The sequence below is a fragment of the Macaca thibetana genome, chromosome 11 (genome assembly GCF_024542745.1).
Source record: "Macaca thibetana thibetana isolate TM-01 chromosome 11, ASM2454274v1, whole genome shotgun sequence".
NCBI classification, from domain to species: domain Eukaryota; kingdom Metazoa; phylum Chordata; class Mammalia; order Primates; family Cercopithecidae; genus Macaca; species Macaca thibetana.
The window spans coordinates 109,047,936-109,074,824 of NC_065588.1; the positions used below are offsets into that span (position 1 = coordinate 109,047,936).

The following is a 26,889-nucleotide window of genomic DNA, read 5'->3' on the forward strand; positions in this document are numbered from 1 at the left end:
CCCCTTCTGAATCAATAGCCTCCCCAAAGTAAGCAATTTATTTGCCCTGATTTCTGTCACCACCAAATAGCTTTGTCTTTTCTTAACTCTTGTGTTAATATAATCAGACAGTGTGTTCTCTTTGTTCCTGGCATCTTTCACTAAACATAACATCTATGGGTTCATCCATGGCGTTACATGGACTGTATCAGAAGCTTGTCTGTCACTGCTCACCAGCATTCCACTGTACAAATAAATCACAACGGCCTTATCTGCTCTCTGTTGATGGGCATTTGGATTGTTTCCAGTGTTAAGCTATTATGAATAAAGCTGCTACAAATATTCTTGTATATGTCTTAGAACATAAGCACTTTTTTCTTGGGTATATACCTGAGCATATTTCTGGGGTGTGTACCTGAGTAGAATTCCTGGGCCACACGGTAGATGGACTTTTAGCTTAACAGATACTGCCAAACAGTTTTCCAAAGTGGTGGCACCATTTTATTTTTTCAGTTTTATTGAGATATAACTCACAGATAATATAATTCACCCATTTAAAGTGGGCAATTCCATGGCTTTTGGTATTCTCACAGAGTTGTGGATCCATCACCATAATCAACTTTATAATTTTCACTGTCCTTACAAAGAAACCCTGCACCCCCAGCACCTCCCCCAGCCTGGGCAACCACTGATCTCATTTTCATCTTTTATAGATGTTCCTATTCTGTATACTTTATATAGGTGGAATCTCACAATATATGGCGTTTTGTGTCTGCCTTCTTTCACTTAGCATCATGTTTTCAAGGTTCACCTACATCATAGCATATGTCAATACCATATCTGTTTTTATGGTGGAACAATGCTGCATTGCATGGATATACCACATTTTGTTAATCTGCTCATCAGCTGGTGAATACTGGGGTGTCTCTACTTTGTGGTTATTATGAATACTGAATGAAATGGGACAAGGGTAGATGGAGAAAGACCAAGGAGGAGTCAATTGCATTAAGTCAGGCAGGGATAGTGGCAGTTTGCATCAGCATAGTAGCAATGCAGGCTGAAAGGAGTAGGCAGATCCTAAATCTATTTTAAAGATCAAGCCAATACCATTTTCTGATAGTTTGGATGTAGAGTATTTTTTTTAAAAAAGGCAGTGACACATGGACGCAGGAAGGGGAACATCACACACCGGGGCCTATCCTGGGGTGGGGGGCCAGGGGAGGGATAGCATTAGGAGAAATACCTAATGTAGATGATGGGTTGATGGGTGCAGCAAACCACCATGGCACGTGTATACCTATGTAACAAACCTGCACGTTCTGCACATGCATCCCGGAACTTAAAGTATAATAAAAAAAAAAAAAAAAAAAGAAGAAAGAAAGAAAAAGAAAATGAAAAAAAAAAAAAAAAAGGGCAGGGATGACGCCACAACAACTAAGTCAGATGACTTGCTCAGTAGAAACACCCTGGATTCGAGTTAAGAACTCTGGCCCACACACTGCTGGGGGTGCGGTGGCCTTCCCTCAACATCCCCGCAACAGCGTATGGAGGAGCTTGGATTTAGGTGAGGGGTTCTTCCCTCTGGTCCATTTCTTGCCACGGGGTAGCCGTGACTTCCAGCAAGACACTTTTCCCCCTTAGGATCTCAGATTCCCCATCTGAAAAATGGAGAAACTAGATTTAGTTCTTTCTTCTCTATCCCACTGGGTGTGTGGTATAAATCAGGGACTTGAGAACTAAGGAGTGGCTGAATGATGGGGTGATGTCCTCTCTGGGTTGATGTTTTCCAGGAGCACTAGACGTCTACCATGACTGACACCGTGTTCAGCAACAGTTCTAACCGTTGGATGTACCCCAGTGACCGGCCCCTTCAATCAAAGTAAGTTGCTGCATGTTCCTGGGAGTGGCTTGTTTTGAGTCGATGAGGTTTTGACAGTTCTACGCTTTAAAAAAAGAAGGAATCGCTTCCTTCCCTGAGGAAGGGGGAGAGGAACCTAATGGGAGTTCAGTCATGAAAATGTCTCCCGTAGTTTGACTATTTTGCAAGGTTGGAAGAACAGATTAAATCCTGAGTTTCATGCTCCGTAGATTAGGTGGCCTGGTGGACTGGAGAGAGAACTGACCTGGTGTCAGAACCAGACTTGGGTTCTAGTTCTGGATATGAGCTAATTTACTGTGTGATGATAGGCAAGTATCTTCCCCTCTCGGGGTCCTGGTTCCCTCATCGGTCAAATAAGGAAGTTGCACTAGATCAGAGATTACAACCTGGCAGACTCTGACTTGCAGAAGTGTGTGTGTATGGTTTTTTTCTTTTTTATATTTTGGGCCCGATCATGTAAAAATTGGGAGATTTCACATGAAAGTCCAGATTTCTGACATGACTTCAAAATATCAGAAGACCTGACAATACTGGACCGCAATTTTGCCAACAGTTCAGCAGAAGACAAGTAGCAGCTCATATATTTAGACTGACAAGATCTCTCCAGTTTTCCACAGTCCCCATCCTTCCTTGTTGGTCTCCAATACCTGGCCTACTTTGGACATTTCTGTTACCCACCCATCCCAGTTGGTCTCCCTGGAATAGATGACCTCTAAGTTTCCTTAACTGTGGACTTCTGTCAATCTTTTGTTAGACAGTATTTTAGGGTCAGTTTAAGAGTTTAAATTCTGGGTAGGATAGTTGAAGATATGGTTATTTTTGTAAAAAGAATAAATGTCAGGGTGTAGTTGTTGTGGCTTGCCCAAAGAATGGAGAAAGGCTTTTTTTTTTTTTTTTTTTTTAAATTTGAGACAGGGTCTTGCTCCGTTGCCCAGGCTGAAGCGTAATGGTGCAATCATAGCTTATTGCCTTGACCTCCCGGGCTCAAGCAATCCTCTTGTCTCAGCCTCCTAAGTAGCTTGGACTACAGGCATGCACCACCATGCCTGGCTAATTTTAATTTCTTTTTGTAGAGATAGGGTCTTGCTATGTCGACCAGGCTAGTCTCAAACTCCTGGGCTCAAGTGATCCTCCTGCCTTGGTCTCCCAAAGTGCTGGGATTACAGGTATGAGCCACTACCCCTAGCCTACAAAGGCTTTTTAGCAAAGATTTTTCCTTATTGGAGAGCAGTGTTTCCCTAAACTTGGTCATTCGAACACCACTTTTACAATTTTTACCTCATCTATGAAATATCATTATTGTTATTTTCTCTTAATTGGCTACTTATAAAATGTAAGCACTCTAACAAGAGCTTTTTTTAAATCACAAATGGATGTAAGTGGATAATTAGTTCATGCTTTCTATGAACAAAGGTAACCATGAAGACAAATAATTTTAAAAAAACAATGTTATTACATTCTAGCTATAAACTGTAGCCTCACAGAGGCTCTGAGCCTGAGACTTGCTTCCCACTTAAAAAGGCAACTAGCAAGTGATAGAGAAGTGTTAAAATCATATGAGCACTTTCTCCTTGAAGTACGTGAGGTTGGAAAGGAGATTGAAATGGGAATGCCTTTCTTATTATTTAATATTGCCCTGTCATTTACTGTCTGATTAATTTTTGTTCTAATTTCTATTAAATAATCCTTTCTCATTTTCTTAAGTGTATTCTATTACTTTCTAAATACTTGGGTTGTGTACTTACCTCATTAATATAAAACTTCCCTTTTTTCTAATATTAGTAATTATAAATGTGATTGACAAAGTACCACATTCAAATGATCCCACAAGCTTCAACATATAGTATTTTCATTGTTTCTCATTTCTATGTATTTTAAAATTTCTCTTATGATTTCTACTTTAACCCAAGAGTGATTTAGAGGCATATTTAAAAATTTCTAGATGTTTGAGGATTCTTAACTTATTACTTTTTTCGTTATTAAACTCAAATTTAATGGCATTTTGGTTGGAGAATATGACCCATATGATAATTCATCTTTGAAATGTGTTAAGATTTGGCTTATAACCAGATCTTGGGCTATGCTCAATGAGTACATAAGAAAAATGTGCATTCTATAATTATAGTTTGTAAGGTCACTCACATATCAAAATGAGATTATTAATTGTGTTTATAACATGTTTTTACATTTACGGCTTTTTAGTCTGCTTGTATTATGCTGAAATCTCCTTCAGTCACCATGGATCTGTCAGTTTCTCCTTGTGGTTCTGTGAGATGGCTACAGGTTTGGAGTTGACCTATATTACTGAAAAGTTGAACCTTTTATCATTATGTAATGTCTCTCTTTATCTCTAATAATGATTTTTTTGTCCTAAACTCCCTTTTGTGATATTAAAAAACAACATCAGCTTTCTTTAGTATTTTTTTATCCTTTTATTTTTAATCTTTTAGTCCTCTTACATTTCAGGTAAGGGAATATAAAGGATATTTTTAGCCAGATTTTGTTTCTTTTGTTATTGTTTAATTCAGTGTGGTAATCTTTGTCTTTTAGGTGATGATTTTAATCCATTTACAGATACTGTAATTATCAGCAAACTCTTTCTATAAAGGACCAAATAGTAAATATTTCAGGCTTTTCTGGCCATAAAGTCTCCATTGCAGCAACTCCACTTTCACTGTTCTAGTGCAAAATCAGCCACAGGCAACATGCACATCAATGGGCATGGCTTTTTTGTTTGTTTGTTTGTTTGTTTGTTTGTTTTAAATAAAAACAGGCAGCTGACTGTATTTGGCCTGTAGCCTATAGTTTGCTGATCTATTATATAGTTTAACTTTTCTACTCTCTTGTTGTTTTGGTCTCTCTTTTTCTATGGTTCTTTTGTTTCTCTCCTTGCCTTTTATTTTTATTAATTGGTTAACTGGGCTTGGGGGTTTACAAATTCTACTTTTCTCGTTATTGGTTTCAAAGTCATGTGGTTCATTCCTATGATTTCCATAGCTATCCTTAAAGTATTACCATTCATGGCTAATCATGTCTGGAGTTACTCACTGTCTCAACATCTTCCTCTAGGTAACACAAGGTGCTTAAAACACTCTAACAACATCTTAATTCTGACCCTCCTTACCTACATACGACTCTTCTCTAGTATCTTAGTTTAATCCTTTATTTAACTCCATATATTAGACATTATTATTTTATACTGGCATTTAAAAAAAATTTTTCCTGTCTTCTAGTTTTCTGGTTCAATGTTCAAATCTTCCTGAATCTTGGTCCTTCTTGGGGACACTTTACTTCTTCCTGAAGTACAGCTTTTCATTTGGTAAAATTCTGTTGGTAAGCTCTCTCAGACTGTGTGTATCTTAAAACATCGATTTATCCCTTGTTCTTGAAGGTTGCAGCATTCTAGGTAGACTTTGAAGGATTGGTTGTGCTTTCAAGTGTCTGTTAAGAGTCTTAAGTCAACAAATTGCCCTTCCTCTGTAGATGATTTTTCCCTCCACGTAAGACCTTCTTTTTGATGTTCTGTAGAACGATGTGCTTAAGTGTATATTTCTTATTGTTTTTTTCTACTTGTTGTGTGTTGTGCTTCCTGAAACAGTGGATTCATGTTTTCCAACATGAAAAATCTAGAAATTTTCTAGTTATAGAAAATTCTCAGCATTATCTCTTGAAATATTTTTCTTTCTTCGGTTCTCCCTATTTTCCCTATCTGGAATCTGATTAGATAAATATTAGACCTCCATGTTGCTTATTCTCTCTCTTACTTTTTTCTTTGAGTTGGGGTCTTGCTCTGTCTGTTCTCTCTTTCATATTTTATATCTCTTTACCTCTCTGCTGTATTTTGGGTAATTTCTTCACGTCTTTCATCCTGGCTATACTCTGTCTTAAAGCATATTAATTGGCCATTAAACCACCCATTGCATTTTAGAGTTTAGCAGTTACATATTTTATTTCTAAAAATTATTTTTCATTCTTTTTAGTATCTTCCTAACCATTTTTAGTCTCTTGACTCTTGCTTGTTTTAATCCACATTTTATTTCTTTAAGTATTTCACATACAGTAACTTCACATTCTGTATCCAATAATTATACCTGATTCAGTGGCATGCTGGATATGTACCATAAAAGCTCATTAGAATGGATGTTAAATTTTTAGGAATTTTGTGAGCCAGTTAATAAACATGGCCATTATTAAAAATTAAGATATATATTAGCCAGGAACTATGGCTCACACCTATAATCCCAGCAATTTGGGAGGCCAAGGTGGGAGGATCACTTGAGGCCGGGAGTTTGAGACCAGCCTGGCCAGCACAGTGAGACTCCATCTCTACAACAAATTTAAAAATTAGCTGGATGTGGTGGTGCATGCCTGTGGTCTCAACTACTCAGGACGCTGAAGCTTGAACCCAGGAGTTCGAGGCTGCAGTGAGCTATGATTATGCCACTGCACTCCAGCTTGGGTAACAGAGAGACCCTTTCCCTGAAATGAATAAATATATATTTATAGTTAAATCATATTACACACAATGGTGATAAATATTCAAAATCAAACATGTTTCAATTATTTCACTATCTTTTTTTTTGAGACAGAGTCTTGCTCTTTTGCCTAGGCTGGAGTGCAATGGCACAATCTTGGCTCACTACAACCTTCACCTCCCAGGTTCAAGCGATTCTTTTGTCTCCCTCCCAACGGGGTTTCACCATGTTGGCCAGGCTGGTCTTGAACTCCTGACCTCAGGTGATCTTCCCATCTTGGCCTCCCAAAATGCTGGGATTACAGGTGTGAGCCACTGCGCCTGACTTGTTTTACTACATTTTGATATTCTCTGTTATTTATGTCTATTATGCCTGTAAGGTGGAAATACTATATAAAGGTATGCTGCTGTACATTTATTCCCAGCTCTTCATTTAGTCACATCATGTTGGCATTTGAAATCAGCCTCCACGGGGCTCTTTCCCCAGAGAGTCAGTTGTTAAACATTTACCAGCACACCACTGCCTGAAGCTTCTGACCATGTAGGTCTGTTGTTTGTCTTTCCTGCAGATTTTCACTCATAATTACTTGCACTTTGAATGCTCAGTCTGTGAGAATCCTAGGGACCTACCTTGGGAACATTTATCTTCAGAGGTATTTACACTTGCTTCTGCCAGGAGTGAGATGCTCTGGTCATCCAGAAACACTTTTGCTCCCTTTGAGGGTCCTGACTCCATGTGCGTATCTCCAATTCAGCTTCTGCACCTGTCAGGATCTCCACATCAGCCCCTGGAATGTAATGTTGGTATTTGCATTGGTTTATTGCTCACAGCTCCCTGTTCTGGATTCAGTTTGCTGAATTTCCTTTTTTAAAATATGCTTTATAGAGGTATAATTAATATACCTTCAACGGTACACAATTAGGGTAATTTAAAGTACAATTTGATAATTTTATATTTTTATTTTTTTAGAGACAGTATCTCACTCTGTTGCATAGGCCAGAGTGCAATAGCACAACCACAGCTCACTGTAGCTTCGACCGCCCAGGTTCAAGCAATCCTCCCATCTTGACTTCCTGAGAACCTGGGACTGTGGGTACACATTACTGCACCTGGTTAAGTTTTTTTTTTAAATAGAGACAGGTCTTGCCCAGCCTGTGGCCCAGGCTGGTTCCAAACTCCTGGACTCCAGTGATCCTCTAGCCTTGGCCTCCCAAAATGCTGGAATTACTGGCATGAGCCACCATCAGCCATAAAAACGTGTGTATACCCATGAAATCATCACAGTAATCAAGATAATGAACATATACATCCACCGCCAAAACTTCCTTGTTACCCTTTATAGTTCCTCCTTCTTACCCCTCTCTCTCCCCACCCATCCCTAAGTCATCACTATTTAGCAATAAATTTGTTTGCTTTTTCTGGAACTTCATATAAATGGAATCATCCAGTGTGTACCCTTTGTGCAAGGGAGCTATCTGTCTTCTTTCACTCAGTGTAATTATTTTGAGATCCAATCATATTGTTTTATATATCAATATTTGTTTCTTTTAATTTCTGAATATTATTCCATTATGCAAATATGCCACAGTTCATTTACTCATTCATCCGTTGATGAACAGTGGGTTTGGGCTAGTACAAATAAAACTTTGTATAGACACATACTTTCATTTCTTTGGGGTGATTACCTAAAAGTGGAGTGTTTCAGTCATATGGTAGATGCTGGTTTAACTTTTTAAGAAACTGTCAAACTGTTTTTCAAGTTTATTGTATTATTTAAAATTTCCACCAGAAGTGGATGACAGTTCCAGCTTCCCTACCACCTCAGCAGCACTTGGTATGATCAGTCTTTCTAATTTTAACCTTCTTGGTGTGTGTATAGTGGTTCATTGTGGTTTTAATTTGCATTTCCCTAATAATTATGTTAGACATACAAATATAAATTTTTTCCATTTGTATAAATCTTTGTTGAAGTATCTTTTCAAATCTTTTGTCCATTTTTAAAATCAGGTAATTCATCTTCTTATTATTAAGTTTTACAAGTTTCCTTATGTTAGAGATAAAATCCCTTGTGGATATACATGTTGCAAATACTCTCTCCAAGTCTGTTACTTACCTTTCCTTTTCCATAACAGAGTCTTTTGAAGAGAAAAAGTTTTTTATTTTAATTAAATCTATTTGGTTTATTCATTTGGAGAATTTCCTTACTTTCTAGAAATCCCAGAACTGCATTTTTTAAAAGTTTGCTTTAATTTTTCTAGGATCTAATTTTATATTGGTGAAGGGTCTTTCTGAATATTTAGTCCACCCATGTACTCCAAAGCAAATGTCTCATGTCTGTTTACTACTTCTATCTAATACCTCCTCCAGTTCTACAAGTTTTACTGTTTTGAAGACACTATTGAACTCTGTTGGTTTCCTTTTTCATAGGAAATTGCTAGTTTCCAAAGCCCTTTTCACGATGTCTTCTTGGAGCCAAACTTATTTTGCAGAGAATATTTCCTCAGCCAGAAAGTGTGTCTCTGTAAGATAAACAGTTGCCTGAAGGGTGGATGGGGTAAAATATTTATTTTATTTAAGAAATGTCAGTTAATTAAAATCTCATCCATCAGAGTTTACTTTAGTCGATATGAAGCCAAACAATTTGCCTTACAATTAAATTAAAATTATCCAAACAGTCTGGACGCCATTTCATTAAAGCGTTCCTGGGCTCCCATGAAACATGTTGGCATTCTGAATGCATCTGGCTGGCTTGATTGCTGCTGCCTTTTCTTCAGATATTAAAATTATTTTCCAATAAATGCTAATGGGTGAATTACAGTAATCACACATGCTATCTAGTCTGTTGCAGTGGTGTTGAAGTAATGCAGACACTTATAATGTCTTTCTCCAGTAAATTAACAAATCTAGTCGTAATTAACTGCTGGCTAGCCAGACATGCTTCCTGCTGTTGTTATTTTCAAATGTCTTCCTCTCTCACTGTCCTTGAATTTAATGATCACGTTTGAAACCAACAACAGGGGAATTTGAGAGAAATGAATGCGTCTACTCCTTGCTTGGTTAGGGCAATGGTTCAGTTCTTCATGTTAAGAATACATGGGGAGAAATGCTGGTCTTTGACAGTTGATACTTCTGTCTAGCATTCAAGTCTGCAAACCAGAGAGTGCCAGACATGGGAGGTGGAAACTGAGGCACAAAGAGACGATATGACCTGCTTTTGGTTGCATGCCTCATAAATGGAGATGCTGGTCTCCAGTCTAGAGAGGAAGAACTTGCTTTCCCAAACTGGGGAACTACAAGGTCTACTGTTCAGGGCCCGTTGCTCTACCTAGTGTGGTCCTTGTCCCCCAGTGTTTGAAATAATAGAAACCAAGAAAGATGATGGCCATGAGATCATTCAGTGATTTCTTTTTAGTGCCTCAAACCATTATTCAAATACATACATGATCAGCTTAGTTAATTAATAAGCCAAAGTGGCTGGTCAATTTAATCAAAGATGTGGATTTCATAATGCTATGTTGAAGCAGCCTTGTTTTAGATAATGGCTGAAACAAAATGGAAGTAGGTCATCATAATTCAAACTATGTGAGTGTTGCATCCAGACAGTGTTGATATTGTGACGATTTCTTACCTAACTTTATTCATTTTTTTTCTTTCTCTCCTTTCTCTGCCTTCCTTCAGTGATAAAGAACAGTGAGTATTTTATAACTTATTTATTTATTTTTTTTACAAACTGTATTTTATCTCTTTTTCTGATCAAGGTGGCTTGCCCCTGAAGAGAGATGGTTAAAAAAGGAACTAGCAAATTTTAAATATTTTTTTAAAAAGGTAAAATATAAAAAATACCCACACCCACCTTAGGAAAAAATACTTATTAAAAAAAAAAAAAAACCTCACACCAAACTTGATAAAAGGATACAAGATATTTCTTAGCCCTCAATTCTTGTTAGTGATGTGTAGGATTTCAGCAAGTTTATTGGCCACTCAGTGCCCTTGTTTCTGCAGCATTTTGCTAGGGACCACTGTTCTGCGATAAGGAAAATGTTAACTCTAATACCTGCTACCATGAATAAAAGATGATGATGAACAGGCCAGGGCTCTGGATTGTTATGTGCTGTACATTTGGTCTTTGTCACCTCATCAGAGGTCATCCTGATTTCCCAGCAAAATACCTTTGACGCAGAGGCCCTATCTTTTCTCACAACTTTTGTGTTTTTAATTGGATTCATTTCCTAAATATGCATGACAGATTGGATGCCGGGTCCAATAAATGAGCAGCCAGACTGCAAAGCAGCCCCATCTTCAGTTGCGTGCACACATTCAGAAACTATGGAAAGTCATTTTTACCTCCCCTCCCCGCAATCATGGGACTCTGGGACTCACGGTCCCTGTGGCCTGGGACACAGCCTTCACCTCCTTAAGTGTTGGTTATCTTGTTTGTAAAATAGGCACAGTAACCCTGCCCCTCCCTCCTCACTGGCTGGTGGTGGGATCAAATGAGATGTTTGCAGGAAGCTTCATCAACTGTAAAGCTTAACCAAGCAAAGTTAGATGAAGGTGTGAATTACAGCCTTGCCTTACCCTTATGTTTATATAGAAGACTCTTGCGCAACTTTTTCAGCCTTTTTGGACCCAAATAACCACATTATCAGACCCAGAATGCTCTAAAGATTTAGTTATCACAGCTAATATGTAGCCAGGAGACCCAGGAAAACTCTTCTCCCTGCCCTGTGCCTCAGTTTCTCCATCTGTCAGATGAGAGCTTTCAACAAGCTGCCTTGTAAAGACTATTTGAATGCTCTACAAGCTCTGTTGTTGGCTGACAGGACCCTGGACAGGCAAGATCTGCTTTCTATGAAATCATGAGTATATTATTCAGACATGCTGGAGAGAGATGCTGGGTCATTGTCAGATTACAAATATGAACATCACAAGAGAGAAGTTCATGACTCCAGAGGCTCTCAAGGCTCTTAGAGGTTTCACGAATGCTGCAGGTTGAAAGGTAGCATGTTCATCCTCTTCCCCTCTGTCCTTCATCCCCAAGATCCTCCCCTCCCTCCCTCCTCCCTTCCCTCCCTTTCTTCTTCCCCCCCTCCCTTTCTTCCTCCCTCCCTCCCTTCCTTCCTCCCTTCCTCTATTAATAAACACTTACACCGAGTACCTACTAAATACCAAGCACCATGCTAAGCACCAGGGACGCAGTTAGCCAAGTATAAATGTATGTCTAGTGGAGTCTACAAACAAATAAAGGGCCAGTCACCAACAAATACACTCTGGTATGTACGGAGCTATAATCATAGAATCACAGTGGACTGTGGAGCACAAAGACAGTCACCTAGCTCAGACCTGAGGGTGATGATGGAGAGCTTCCTGGAAGAAGTGATGTGTAAGCTGAGACCACGAGAGGGAGGAGCACTAGGTGGAGGAGACAGAGGAGCTCCCGGTAGGGGACATGGCATTTGCCAAGCCCAACTGTGAGAGACAACGTGGGATTTTATAAGAACAGAATGGAATTCAGTCTGGCTAAAAAGGTTAACAGGAGCCCCAGGTCCCCTTGGCATTCTGAGGACGTGGGGGACCCACAGCATCCCTTCTGCACCCCCCATTAGTCTGGATGGGGTAAATTTCATCCAAAGGGGCCTTTATACCAGCTAGTCATGGGCAAAACATTCTGTGGTGTAGCTGCCCCTCCTTTCCTTCAGGATTCATTAAAATCCCATTCACTGTGCTCTAAAGAGACGTCCTGCAGACACCTGCCCATGTTGGCATCCAAGGTGAAGGCAGGGAGAGAAGAAGAAAGAAAAGAAAACGGATTAATTTTCTGCACACCTCTGCTGTTGAATGCTTCAGAGCTTTCATGCCCCGACAGCTTTTCTATCATCCCACTCCTTTAGGGAGTTATAATTTATTAATAGGGACATCTGGCGAGTATTTATTATGTGACTATTGTGTGCATGCAATGAAGAATCAAGGTGGGAGGCAGGAAAGATATGGGAGGCTGCCCTTTGCAGTATTTCAAGGGGAAACATCTATGAGGGGCTTCCATCTGGAGTTGGGGCTAATTTCCTTTTGTGTTGGGGTCCACTGATGCTGGCCTTGGTGGGTGGCTTCATTCTGACCCCCTCGTGGTGCACCTGAGCAGGTGCCTTCTGGTAGCAGATGAAGCACATCGAGAAGGCTGGTTTCTCAAGTCCTGGACCATCCTCTCTCTACTCATGATTCTCGGCAATTCCCTTTCTCCTTGTGAGTCTCAGGCATCTGGGAAAATGAGCAGGTTACCTACAGTGGTCTTTAGACTTTTTCTTAGCAGTAAAAGTCTTTCTTTGAATAATACTTTATTCAGAAGCCAAATATTTGAGACAGATAAGAGTGGAGCTGGATAAAGACCTTTAGTGGCTGAAAGCATTAAAAATAGTATGGTAAACATTATACAACTGGAATTTAACATAATGGTAAACTGTAAAATAAGTGTAGGAAGTCTAACAAGTTTCACTCTTTTTTTTCTTTCTTTTTTTTTTGCCATGGTGAAAAATGTATCAGTTAGCTTTTGCTGTGTAACAAACCATCTTAAAACTCAGTGGCTTAGAACTTGTTAGTTACTTGTTCTCAGGCATCTGGGCTTGGTAACTGACTCTATGGACTTTGGCTAGGCTCATTTATGCATCAAAGGGTTGGCTGATCTAAGATGACCATGTCTGGAATGATACATTTCTTCCAACATGATATCACATGCGTCACCTTCCAACAGGATATCCTGGGTTTTCCCATGGTGATGGCAGGGTATAAGAGTAAACAGAAACACACAAGGCCTTTGGAGGCATTGCCTCTGGACTAGTGCAACATCACTCCCTTGCATTTTATTGCCCACAGCAAGTCCTAAGTCTGGGCTAGATTTAAGGAGCAGCAAAACAGATGCTAGAGCCAGGCGTGGTGGCTCATGCCTGGAATCCTAGCACTTTGGGAGGCCGAGGTGGGCAGATCGCTTGAGGTCAGGAATTCGAGACCAGCCTGGCCAACGTAGTGAAATTCTGTCTCTATTAAAAAGACAAAAAACTACCTGGTGCACGCCTGTAGTCCCAGCTACTCAGGAGGCTGATGCAGGAGAATTACTTGAACTCAGGAGGTGGAGGTTGCAGTGAGCCGAGATTGTGCCACTGCACTCCAGCCTGGGCGACCAAGTGAGACACAATCTCAAAAAGAAAGAAGAGAAAATAGACCCTGACTTTTCAGTGATCAATTTCAAATTCACATGGCATAGGGCATGTATACAGAGAAGAGTGAAATATTGGGGCCATCCTTACAATAAACCATATTTCATGCTTCTACTAAAATACTACCTATTAATTTTTTTCCCCAATGTTTGTCTCTTTTTTTCTTTCTAAATTTTTAAATTTTTTTATGGACATAAAATAGTTTACATATTTTTGGGGTACATGTGATATTTGGTACTATATACAATGTGGAATAATCAAATCAGGGTAATTGAAATACGTATCACCTCAAACATTTATCATTTATTTGTGTTGAGAACATTTTAATTCTAATCTTCTAGTTATTTTGAATATACAATAAAATATTGTTAATTATAGTCATCCTATTCATTGTGCTACCAAATATTAGATCTTATTCCTTTTATCTACGAATATTTTTGTACCCATTAACCATCCCGACTTTATTCCTTCCTCTCCTGGAAATGCAAATTCTCAAGTCCCACCCCAGACCTTCTGAACCCAAATTTCTGCAAAGGGCCCAGAAATCTGCATTCTGGCTAGCTCACCAAGTGAATCTTAGGCATGCTAAAGTTTGAGAAGTGATGAACTCTATCACAGGAAACCCCTCTGCACTGCCCAGAGGCTTTTATAGGTTCAGACCAGTACCCAGATAGGGTTTATGTTATCTTTTCCCAGTAAAGGTGTTTAGGTTCTAGAGTGGGCAGTAAAGTGCCTTCTAAAATAATAGGTGTACTTTGGGTAGGGGCATACAACCAATTCACTGCTTCCACCTCAAAGGCAGCTCTGAGCATTTCTTCCTGCAGCCAGGACGTGGCACATTGTTCTTTTCAGATTAGCTAGTGGTAGACAGGCCCTAGAGAGCCCCCAAGTTCTTCATGATCTGGGGGAACGTGCTTGTTTCCATCCCCATTCACATCACACATACCATCAGCATTTTAAGCCAGTGATGGGCTCTTTGTGTCTCTATACTTTACATTCCCCTAATTAGACCAATCTACTGTGATGCTCAGAATGAAGCCCTATTAAGCTTCATGTGGTGATGCACACCTCTAGTCCCAGCTACTTGGAAGGCTGAGGTGGGAGGATTGCTTAAGCTCAGGAGCTCAAATCCAGCATGGACAACATAACAAGACCTTGTCTCTTAAAAACAAAACAAAACAAAACAAAACAAAAAACACCTCATTGGAAAAAAATATACAAAAAAGATATTTGGAACCAACAGTCAAAAGTTCCTGAGATTCAAGCTTCCTCTAAACTGAAGAGCCACGAATAATTAAGATGAGGGGGGCAGGGGGTCTGGAAGAGTTGACTATGGCCTGGGAGATAGAACGTGAGATTGGACCATCTGGCTGCCTTTTAGAAAGGCAGGATAGCATGGTGGCTCAGAGCACAGGACATCCCCCCTGGAGTTGGCTTTGCTACTTCAAGCTGTGCAGCCTTAGGCAAGTGATTAACCTCTCTGAACCTTGGTATACTCGAGAGGAGAATAATGTTTACCTCAAAGGTATTGCAAAAATTCAACAAGACAGTAAATGTAAACCCTATGACATAAATATTATTATTAACTCCATTTGACAGATGGAGATTAGAGTCCAGAGGGATAAAATACTTTCCCCTAAGTCACACAGTGCCAGGGTTTGAATGCAGATTGTTCTGAATCTAAAGTTCGAGTTTGATTTGTTTTGTTTTGTTTTGCTTTGTTTTCCATTGCATCCTAATATCTCAGTAGATTCTGGTCTGGGGTTAGTGTATCCGATTGAGAAAGGAAATCTGGGAGCTGCAGGAAGGATTGGTCCAGGAAGGGTGTTTCTGAAAGTTCATTTTCTCCAGCATTCATTCCTGCCACTTAAAGTCAGCTAGGTTAGTTGGTCTCTCGCCTATCTCTCTCTCTCTCTCTCTCTCTCTCTCTCTCTCTCTCTCTGTCTCTCTGTCTCTCTCTCCTGAATAGCTAAATCAACTAGGCTCATGTTTGTGCAGATGGGCAAGGAATTGATTTGGACACTCCTACTACCATGGCTTTAAGATGTCAAAGAGCTTAATGATTTCAAATGCCAGTCAGTGATCCAGGCTGCACGTTTTGTTTCATTCCATCGGTTTCTTCCCGCCCTGGGTCATTGTCTTCCCATCTGTCTTCCCTACTCCTCCCTATCAAAACATTCTATTTATTCATTCTTTCTTTCATTCAGATTCAGTGCCCACTATATGTGCAGTGCTGTTAGGTAATTTTTCACTGAATTGCCACTGTGGCAAGGATTTGAGACACAGTTTCATACCAAAAATATTTAATAAGAAGAAAAAGAAAACACAAGTTCACCATTTTGGAGCATTTACCAAGTCCTAGGATCTACGCTAAACACTTTTTATGCATGGTCTAGTTGACCCTCATATGAGCTTGATGAGCTCACTAGTATGTATTCCCTTTAACAGATGAGGAAACTAAGACTCAGAGATGCTATGTAACTTGTTCCTACGGTTGCACATCCAGGCAGGGCAGTGCCAGAAAAGAAATCGGAGCTCTATGACCCCAAAGCCTACTCCTGCATCCCCTCTCTTAGGTTACTGTATCTTCATAGCAGCCAGGGCTGTCATTGTAGGCAGCCGCCAGGTCTGCTTAGGTTGAAGGGCTACGCTGCCAGCAGCTAGCTAATGAGTTGCTGTGAAAAATGCCAGCACTCATCTGGAGAGGCAGTCCCACGAAACTGTGGAGCACATCTCAGTTTGCTTGCAAAGTTCCCGGTGCAATTCATCCCTCACTAAAAAGTTAGGGCATCCTGGTAGATTAAGAGGATGGTCACAATAGCAAGGGCTGCTGTTTCCTGGGCACTTGGCATGCACTTTTATATTTAATCTTCCCAAGGACCCTGTGATGCATGCCCTATTAACATTCTCAATGAACAGACCAGGAAACAGGTTCAGAGCAGAGCAGAGGCCCAGCACATACTGCCAACAAGTGTCAGACCCAGGATTCCACTCATTAACTCTGCCAAGTCAACAAGGGTTCAAATTAGCACATAGTAGGCCCGCTGGGTATTTTCTGGATTGGATACAATTCTCTAACTTGTCCAAGGGGAACAATACTTTGGTCTCTGGCTTCGGTCTTTAACAAGATCCCAACGCTGGACTCTGGCTCTGGTCTTAAGGACACAGAGCTGCCATCCTGTGTCCAGAAGCCCTTGACAAGGGTCTTATCCCAAGGACCCGATTCTTGACGACCTTGTGCTCACATCGCTCCTCGACTCAGGAAGATCTAGACAAGCCCATTCTGTCCCCTGAGAGCAAAAGCTTTGGTCTGAAAAACTGATCTTGTTTCTGTCTGTTTGCTTCTGGAATTAAAACATGAAAATCCACAGGAGGCTTGCAGATTCCCACTGAGACCAATCGGCGACATTTTCAAACACGATGAGCTGTTTGTCAACTACGTGTTCTGGAGCAGAGGATGGGGGAAGGGTTTGGAAAGGTGCCAGCAGCCTCCCGCAGGGCTGCTCATCTGCAGTCTGCAGATGGAGGCAATTATCCTAGGCAGGGCCTCTCGGGGACCCCCAGCCCTGCTTATGTCTCTGGAGCCACGTGTGTTCAGATGCTTGCATTTCCTGTGCACAATAACACTGGCAATGGTGTGGTGGTGGGGTGTGAGCCATTGACTTCAGGTCAGGCTGGCTCCTGACCAGATTGTGAGCTGCAGGAATATGTCCTTGGAGGGTCTTCACTGGGGACTAGGCCTAGAATCTCACATGTGTTCAGTTTTGGTCACTGAGCTGCTTTGTAATGGCAGAAAATAAAGGAGGATCAACAGAGAAATCCAGGAAGAGATGCGGCGGCAAATAAGGGAGAATAGGGGCAGGTGAAGTGTCCATTTCCATGGAAAACTGATGAGACTTGGGAGTGGCTGAATTCCGTTATGACTGGGGCTCTTTGGGAAGGGTAGGTGATCTTCATTATACAGGAGTCCACTGTATCCTTTAAAAGTAATGGGAAGAAACAGCAGGCTGAGGGGCATTGGCACACCAAATGGAAGATCTTCCCAATAGCATGGCACAGACTCTGCATAAAGAGAGTGAGGCCTCCATCATAGGAGGCATTCAAGCAAGGATGAAAGGATATCTGCCAGGAATGCCACAGCAGGCAGACTTCAAAGTGATCCCCACCTCTTGGTGTTCATGCCTTTGTGTAATGCCCTGACCCCGAGTGTGGGCAGGACCTGAGCCTTGCTTCTAGCCTATAGAATACAGCAAAGGGGATGAGCTGTCACTCTTGGGATCACATTATGTTATATAAGACTGTCTCGGGTGACAGGCGCTAGAGATTCTCCTTGTGGACTTGATGAAGGAAGTGGCCCACACAATGGGATCAGAGAGGTCCACATGATTAGGAAATGTAGGCAGCCTCTAGGACCTGGGGTAGGGACTCTCTCAACAGCCAACAAAAGGCCATGGCCCTGGGTCATACAGCTGCGAGCAAATTAATTCTGCCAATGAATTTTTGCTTAGAAGCTAATTCTTCCCCTCTCAAGCCTCCAGATGAGAACACAGCCCAGCCCATACCATGATTGCATCCTTGTGAAATCCGGAGCAGAAGACCCGGTTAAGCCAAGCCCAGACTCCTGACCCCCAGAAACTATGAGAAAATAAATGTGTGTTAGTTTAAGCCCCTACATTTGTAAGAATGTGTCATGCAGCAATAGAACATGAATCCAGACACTGTGGGGTGGGTGCTACCAGTCTATCTCTATCCTCCTGCTGGGCTGGGTTTCCTAGTTATCTGATAACAAATCATCTCAAAAAAGTGGCTTAAAATTACAGAAACCATTGATTATCCCTCACAGTTTCTGTGAGTAGGAATTGGACGGTGGCTTGGCTGGGCAGCCCTGGCACAAGGTCATTCGTACAGCTGCAGACATGTCACCTGGGGCAGCAGTTATCTGAAGGCTTCATAGGGGATCGAGGAGCCACTCACATAGCTGGCAGTTTGGTACTAGCTGTTGGCTGGGGGCCTCAGTTCCCCTCCAAGTGGGCCTCTCCACGGAGCTGTTTAAGTGTCCTCACAACAAGGTGGCTGGCCATGGTGGATGCTTCAGTGTCTTTTATGGTTTGGAAGCCACACAGCATCACTTCCACTGTATTTAGTTGGTCACACTGGATCAGCCTTGATTCAGCATGGGAGGGAACCACACACAGGAGAGTATGAATAACAGGAGGCAGGGACCTCTGGGGACCATCCTAGAGGCTGGTCATCATACTGGTCTTCTTTCCCTCCAGCATGCTGCCTGCTTGCTCTACTCCAGCTTTTGCAAAGAAAGTTTGGTGCCCTTTGCCAGACTCCATCTCTCCCCTACCTTCCATCACCCCTTCAGCTTATCTTTGAGGTCTCAGCAGAAGTCAGCCATAGCTTTGTGGGGCCCAAAGCTTATGTACTTAAGGGGCCCTCTTCAAGATCAAAAAGAGAAAACCACCTTGCTTCTGCAAACTTTCCTAATCACATGACCATTGCTAGGGCCCATCCTAGGGCCTCAGGAGGTGCCTGTGCAAACAGGGGGCCCTGAAGCTTCATCTTCACCAGGATCACAATGAATTCTCCTCACTTCCTCAAGAAGTTCTGCCCAATCTCTAGGATGAGTAACCTCCATTGCTTCAGTCTCCCTGCATGTCACCTGTATAATTAGGCATTTAACATCTCCTTTGGCCTCCAGGGACCAGGTCTTATTCAAAACCTCTTTTTATGTACTTGCTGTCAGAGAATGATCTAAATGCCATGGACACAATAGAGAACCAGGGCCAGACAAGCTCCATGCCATCCTGTAATCTATGTTCTGGTGGGAGATAAAGGGGTTATAAATATATAACAAGAAAAAATTTGAAAGATAACTTCAGCTAGAGACGGGTGCAATGGAGAAAGTGAACCAGGGCAATGAGCGATCAAAGACAGCCTCTCTGAGACCAGGATGATGAGAGGGAAGATCCAGGGAGATAAGTGTCCTGGCAGGGGGAACAGCAAGTACAAAGGACCTGAGACAAAAAGAAGACTTGGGTGTTTAAGATTGAGCAGAGAGGCCAGTGCGGCTGGAGCCTAGTGACCAGGGGGAGCAAGGGGCAATGAGGACAGAGGGATAGGTAAAGGACAGACCAGGTAGGACTTTGCAGAATAAGCAAGAAGTCTGGATTTTATTTTATTTAGGTAAAATTCACATACCATAAAAGTAATCACTGTAAAGCATACAATTCAGTGGCATTCAGTATCTTCACAATGTTGTGCAGCCATCACTTCTGCCTAGTTCTGGGTTTTATTCTAAGTCAATGAGACACCACTGGAGAGTTCTGAGCAAGGGGTTTTGAGCAGTGTTAGCATGTGCTCATCCCAGAGGTGTCCCATCCAAGGCCACACGTGGGAAGGCAAGGTGTGTTTCCAGCAGAATTTCCCCAGGCCACGTCCTCCTTCCCTTTCTGGAAACAAGACTTGCCCCAAGACATCTGCTTCCCTTTTCCTTCAAACTCTTCCTTCTCTGCTCTTCAGAGCAAGCTAGCTAAGGTGGGGGGATGGCAGAAGAGGGGGAGGAGGGAGGAAGATGGGCTTTTAATTTCCAGCCTCCAATGTCAAAAGGCAATTTCATGCCTGCTGCTGTGGTTAGGATAGCAGAAGGGACCAAGGCTGGCGGCTAATGCAGGGCTGGCTCCTGAGGATTCAGAGTTCCTGATTTTTTTCCCTCATAGGGACAAGAATTTCTAGCAGTGTTCAACCCTGCCTTCCGCTCCAGTGATACACCTCAGAACCTTGGGGCGTAGACCATGGTGTTAGTGGAGAGGATACTAATTTGTCATAGACCACAGCCTTAACTCTGCTCCCAGCAGCCTCCGATTCTCTGAACCACTGCCAGGCACAGGTCCCATTCTTTCCATCTCGTGGAGGGTAAATATGCAGGATGCTCGGGTCTGAATCCTGCTGCTGCCACTTGTCAGCCACACAACCTTGGGCAAGTGTTCTAATTTCCCCTTGCCTCAGCCTCCTCACCAGGAAATAAGAACACGAACAGCCCCTGCCTTGTAGGGGTGATGTGAGGATTAAATGAGGTAATGCAGGCACACGGGGGACTTGCATGAGAGATAATAAGCTGATGCGGGCACACAGTGGGCATGTGTGAGAGATAATTAGGTAATGTGGACACCAATAGATGTTATGTCAGTGTTCGCTTAAAAAGATAAGAAAAGGCAAAAAGAACACAAGATAGAACCCAAAATGTTACAAGAGCCTTTGAGGCTGGAAATCTAGACATTTATGTGAATCCAAGAGATTTTTACAACCTAGTTGGCAACCAGTTTAAACTTATTTTAAAACACTCTGTGGCCCCCAAAAGCCATCTCTCTGCCAGGCAGATGCTGTGGTCAACCTGGGACCCAGGGCTTCAGACTCTGCCTGTCAGGCTGACAGAAGTCTACTGTTCTAGAATCTTTTCTGAAATATCTTTACTCTCCAGGTTTCCATGAGCTTGCTTGACAATGTCATGGAGTGTCTACTGTGTACTAAGCATATAAGCAAAATAAACTCATCAGAAGCCTAAGAGGGAAGTATGTGTGTCCCATTGCACAGAGGAGCAGACTGAGGCCCTGAGAGCTATAATCCTTTTGCTCACAGTTTCCCAGGCAGTGAGTTTCCTAGCAGGAATTTGAACTACTATTTTTCCTCCACCATCACACCTTCCCAAATTTCTTTTCAGGCTCCAGGCAGGCTGGTCCGTCCACCCCAGTGGTCAGCCTGACAGGCAGAGGAAGCAGGAAGAGCTGACCGATGAGGAGAAAGAAATCATCAACAGGGTGATTGCTCGAGCTGAGAAAATGGAAGAGATGGAGCAGGAGCGAATCGGGTGAGGCTCACACTTCCCATTCACCCCAGAGCCGCTAAGGCAGGAGGGTGTGCTGGGCTGCCTCTGGGCTTTGCCATTTGTGACTTATGGGGCCACCTCCCTGCACCCCCTCCGACTTCCCCACTGGCAGACGTGGGATCTTTGTTGCATGAGGTGGGAGAATTGGGAGAAGAGAAAAGGGACTAGAGGAGAGAGTGGGCTGTGAGTGAGGAGTTTCTTGCCTGAGGGTGCATTGAAGAAGGGGCAGGGGGAGGGGTATTGTGATAGGGAAAGGGGAGATGTCATTGGAGGCTTCAAGAAGTGGGGTGGGTGTGAGCATGAGGTGTCTCAGCTAATCACAGCTGCATAGGGATGTGTTCTAGAAATGAGAGCCATGTGGGTGTCAGAAGGTACAGCTGAAGGCAAGGTTAGGAGGACAGAGAGTAGGTAAAAAAGAGTGTGTAAAAGAGAGAGCATGTTTGAAATTAGTTATATAAGACAATTGGAGAAACCAGTCCTATAAGGGTCAGACAGCATGTGAGTGAGGAAGCAGAGGTTAACCTGATGGGTCCGGACTCCAAGAACCCGGGGTCCCATGCCAGCTCCCTACTTGCCTACTGTGGATCTTGGGCAAGTTGCTTAACCTCTCTGAGCCCCAGTTTGCTCACTGGCAGAATGGGGGAAATAACAGTAATTATCCTATAAGACTCTTGTAAGCATTGAGATGATGCATGCACAGTTCCTGACCCAGGCTCTGGTGGCACTATGTGTTTGATAAATGGTAGGAAGGAGGGGAAAGTGGGGCTCAGAGGGAGGGGATAATGAAAACATGTTTGGGAGAGAAGCAAGGCTTATAAGAAGGATGTGTGATGAGTGGAAGAGAGTGACAAAATCAATGAGCAGGGACAATACCAGAGAGCAAGGAGTGCCATGGGTGTGGGCTGGAGCTGGGGGACTGGGGAACGTGTGGGGCATCATCAGGGAGGGAGAATAACTTAGAGAAGGGATGAGGGTATGTGTTTGGGGAGCTTTTGGTATAAATGGAGACTTTGGCTGCCGGGATACAGAGAGGCCTTTGGAGTAGTCTTCCTAGATCCAAATATCAAACAGGAAATGGGAAGGCAGGATGCTGGGACACCACCACCACCCTGTGCCCCTCCCCAAGCCCTCCTGCCGGGGGCAGCCATTGCCAACTGCTTACAACAGATTTGGGCACTGAGGTGCCCACTGATCTCCCTATCCAGACCCTCAGCCAGGGGTTAACGAGGTTCTTGGATGGAAAATGATGCTCTGGGGATGTAGGAAGTGGGTGCCTTTGATTCGATCCAGATAATTGCACTTAGGGCAGGCTGGGGAAATCAGAGGTGTTGTTGACAAGTGACAAACAAACCTCAGGATGTGTCACAGGATGTGTCAGCTTCACACTTGACCCTCTGTCAGCCTCCTCAGGTGGTCACCAAGCAGATGGGTCTGAGAGGCTTGCTGATGGGGTTAGGTTTTTATTTTGCTTTGCTTTTTAAAAGATATTTCAGGAGTGGAAAGTTCTCCAGGCTGGCAGTGTGTGTGCGTGTGTGTATGCATGTATGCATGCGTGTGTGCGTGTATGTGCATGTGTGTGTGCACATGTGCATGTATGTGTGTGCATGTGTGTGTGTGCATATGTGTGTGTCTTCATACAATGATGGGCCTCAGTCATGAGGGAAGGAAATGTATGTATGTTAAAGGTAAACAGTGAAAACAAGAACTCTGCTCAACCTTTTTCTTGCGTGGCACTTATCACCAGCTATCACATTTTATATTTCACATATTTTCTTTAACTATTGTATGTCTCTCCCCACCAGATTAAGATTCCTAAGGATAGATATTTTTGCTGGTTTTATTCACTGCTGTATTCCCAAAGCCTGGTGTATAACAGGTGCACAGCAAAATATTTGTGAGTGAATGAATGAACATGGAAGATGAGGCTGTCTCCTAACTTCTTTCTACATTGCCTGTGGCCAAGAGGCTTGGGGGTTTATAGTCTTATCCAGGGTCCAAATTCCCAGGGAAAGTACTCTGACTGTCTTATGTCAGATACTATCCCTTGTCCAATCAACTGCAGCCAGGCATGCCAAGCCCTGTTGTATCAACATGGCCACTGGGCTGCCTCTGGGGGTCAGGTTAAGCAGGTCTTTGTGGACTGAGCAGATCCCAGCTTAAATGATATAGAACAGGGTAAATGGGGTCCCTGTTTTATCTTCAATGTCCTGCTGTATTCTCCCTACCAACCTGGTGACATGGTGGCAGAGCATTGTGGTTAAGAACTGGGGTTGCCAAGTCAGGGAGACCTCGATCCAAATTCCAGTTCTGCCACTTACCCGCTGTGTGCCCTTAGATAAGCCACTTTACCTCCCTGTGCCTCAGTTTTCTCATCTGCAAAATGGGGATAACATTATCACATACATCTGGGCGAGTATTTAATTAGCATGCAAAGGATTATTATGGTGCCTTGTACAAAGTACATGCTTAATAAATAGTGGCAATTATTTAATTGTAAGGTTTGTTTGTTTTTTTTAAGAGAAAGCTCACTGTTGACACTAGCCGAAGCCTTTGTTCTAGAAGTCTGCCCTGAGACTCCTGTTTGGCAAGTCCTGAAACTCTAGCAGCCCCTGGCTTCCCCTGAAGGAGATTTGAGAGGCTTCCAGGGGAGCTTGGGCCAAGTCTTTGGTGACAGAATGTCCCTTTGCTGAGACAGTGTGTTTTCTGCCTGGCTTCCCAGAGTGGGGAGGACAGTCCCGGAAGATTCTGGCTGTGGTTGTTCCACAGCGCCCTGCCTGCAGCCAGCCCTTGCTGGTAGCATCGCCAGAGGCAAACCCAATGCTATTTGTGTCTTCTAAGCTCAAACCTGCCCTGATTACTGTTCCACCCACACTTCCCTGGGAAGGGATCAGAGAGGAGTCAGATGAAAGCCAAGTGAAACATCAGACATGGAGCCAAACTGAAAATGGGGGTGCTAACTGGGGCTCCCACTGCAGAACATGAGGATCTCAGTTAGTGAGCTCTAGGAATCTCAGTTTCCCCATCCATCAAATGACTCAGTCTCTTTCTCAGGATTCTTTCTGCGCAGACTCTACAGTATTTTGGGGGTGTCTGGTGAGGGGCCTCACACCCTATTGTTGGCTGTACCTCTCAGAGTAAATGAGCTCCTTCTATGTTAAAATTTCCGATGTAGCTCTGTCCCTTACTGGGTCTGGACATCAGCCCCATGATGCTAAATGTTCTTTTTTATTACCTGAGTGAAAGCTGTCTGGGAGAGTTACGAAATCACTGTTAATAAGCATGATAAATAATCATCATGATGGGTGTCATTTATTAAGCACTTACTATGTGCCATGTCTAAAAACTTCATTTGAATTAACTCATTAACTGCTCCTCTCAACCCTGTCAAGTAAGCTATTATTATCCCCATTTTGCAGGTGAGGAAACTGAAGCTCAGCCAACTTAGGTTATTTGCCCAAGGTCATATGCAGGCAAGGTACACATCCCTATTTGGCTGACTCTCGGAACTATGCTCTTAAATGTCTCAGATGTTTTTCCTGAAGATGTGTTCCCAAATTCCTAGGCTCTGCAGAGCATGGAAATTTTAATTACTCAGGTTTGGAGGGGACATTTTGAGAACTGGAAGCTGAAACCCTTTCTGTGCTGGCCCAATGATTATTTCCAGCTCTTATTAACCTGTCCGTACCTTCCAAAGCTGCCAGGGCTAGTCTGCATGCTGCTGTGGTTCTGAGAGTTCCAGGAGAGAAATGCCCTCAGGCTTTCCAGGAAGCATTGCCTCCCTGGGGCAGTTTTGCAAGAGTTAGCTGCCCCAGGGAGCCCCAGGCCATGCACAGCAACCCAGAGCCGCTTCATTCCATGGAGCTCATGTGCTTCTGCCAGGAGGAATCTAAATCTTCACTCACCACTTAGCTCACAACCCAGCTCTGTTCTCTTCAGCATCCCAGGAGGGAGAGAGGATGGCCAGAAGAGAAACTCATTAACCAACCTCATTTTGCCCCCACATTTCTTATATAAGTGCCAAGTGGGATTTCAGAGTTTATTTTGCATGCCCGACTGCTACAGACTTTCTATATTAGTTAGGACACTTTGCTTACAAGAAAGGAAACTAATTCCAGCTAGGTTGTTTCAGTCATCTATTGCAATATAACAAACCACCCAAAACTTTGTGGCTTAGAGCAAAACAGTGTATTATTTTTCATGATTTTATGGGTTAAGGATTCAGATAGAGCTCTGCTAGGCAGGTTTTCTGTTCCAGGGGACATGGGCTGGGTTTGCTCACTCAGCTGCATTCAGCCGGTGGTTGGGCCAGGCTGGAAGGTACAATAAAGCTTTACTCCCCTGTCTGTACCTTGGTACTCTTCAGGTAGCCCATCTCTTTGCATTTCATCCTTCCTTATTCATTAGTCTGGCCTGAGATCCTTTACATGGCAGTTGGATCCCAAGGGAACAAAGATAGGTGTTGCCCGGTCTCTTAACAGTGAGGTCTGGAACTGGCAGGTATCACTTTCTATTGAGAACAGGAAATAGATCCTATCTCCTTATGTGATAACTGTCATGTGCATGCAGAGGAGGAAGGCATTACTGGTGGCTATCTTTATCTCACTATGCAGAAAGAGAAGTTTAATATAAGGGTTCATACATATCTCCAGGGATCTGAGGACAAGAACACAGCCTAGCCTCATGAAAGGCCTACTTCTCATCCCACATATTAGAAAATATAGCCATGCTAGCTAGAGCCTCCCAGTTTTTATAGCTCTTAGTCTCAATCCCAAATTCCCAGGGAAGGAACTCTGATTGACCTAGCTCGCCCTAGATGCCCGCCCCTCATCCTATCAGCAGTGGTCAGAGGTGCCAGGCTAGACACACGTGGCTGCTGAGTACTTCTCCTGAGCATAAAAGGGCCTCGTTGTTAGTTGCAAAGCCACACCTAGGTTACTCACAAGACTTTTAGAATGTATTAAGTTTGGAATTAGACATTTGCCTCCAAAATTGGTTTGCATTTCCACCTCTCTCCCTGACATTGGTAAGGCCCTCTTTATCCTTATTCTGTTTCTCTCCGTCCAGAGCCTCTCAAAGGCATTTGCTCATATACCTTGCCTGTGAAGGGACTGGCAGCTGGGTGGATTCCATTCGAGGGGAGCTTCCTTAAACAGATGGGCCCAAAAAAGTAATTAGGATTTGTCATTAACCTTGGCATCCAGACGCCGTGATGGAGGAGGAAGTCAGAGGGACTTGTTGTTGACAGGATCTGTCGCACCCCTATCACCTTCCCATCTTGATTCCACCTTCCCCTGTGTTTTTGGCACATATTTTTTCCAAAATATGGACAGAGGGAGAAGTGAATAATGATGCCTGGAACTTGCTATATCTAATTAGGCAGACATCTGTCCTATGGCTTGACAAGCCGACCATAAGCCAGGTCATACTCTCCTCTTTCTAAAGGAGGACTCCTCTCCC

General features: G+C 43.0%; 1 protein-coding gene across 1 annotated transcript in view; it reads left to right on the forward strand.

Moving 5' to 3' along the window:
* Positions 1-26,889, forward strand: part of RPH3A (rabphilin 3A) — a 114,217-nt gene that overhangs the window by 41,128 nt on the left and 46,200 nt on the right. Inside the window, 3 exon segments of the mRNA XM_050749963.1 lie at positions 1,770-1,858; positions 10,012-10,023; positions 21,268-21,414. Of these exon segments, the coding sequence (XP_050605920.1) occupies positions 1,788-1,858; positions 10,012-10,023; positions 21,268-21,414 (230 nt within the window). The 5' untranslated portion in view covers positions 1,770-1,787.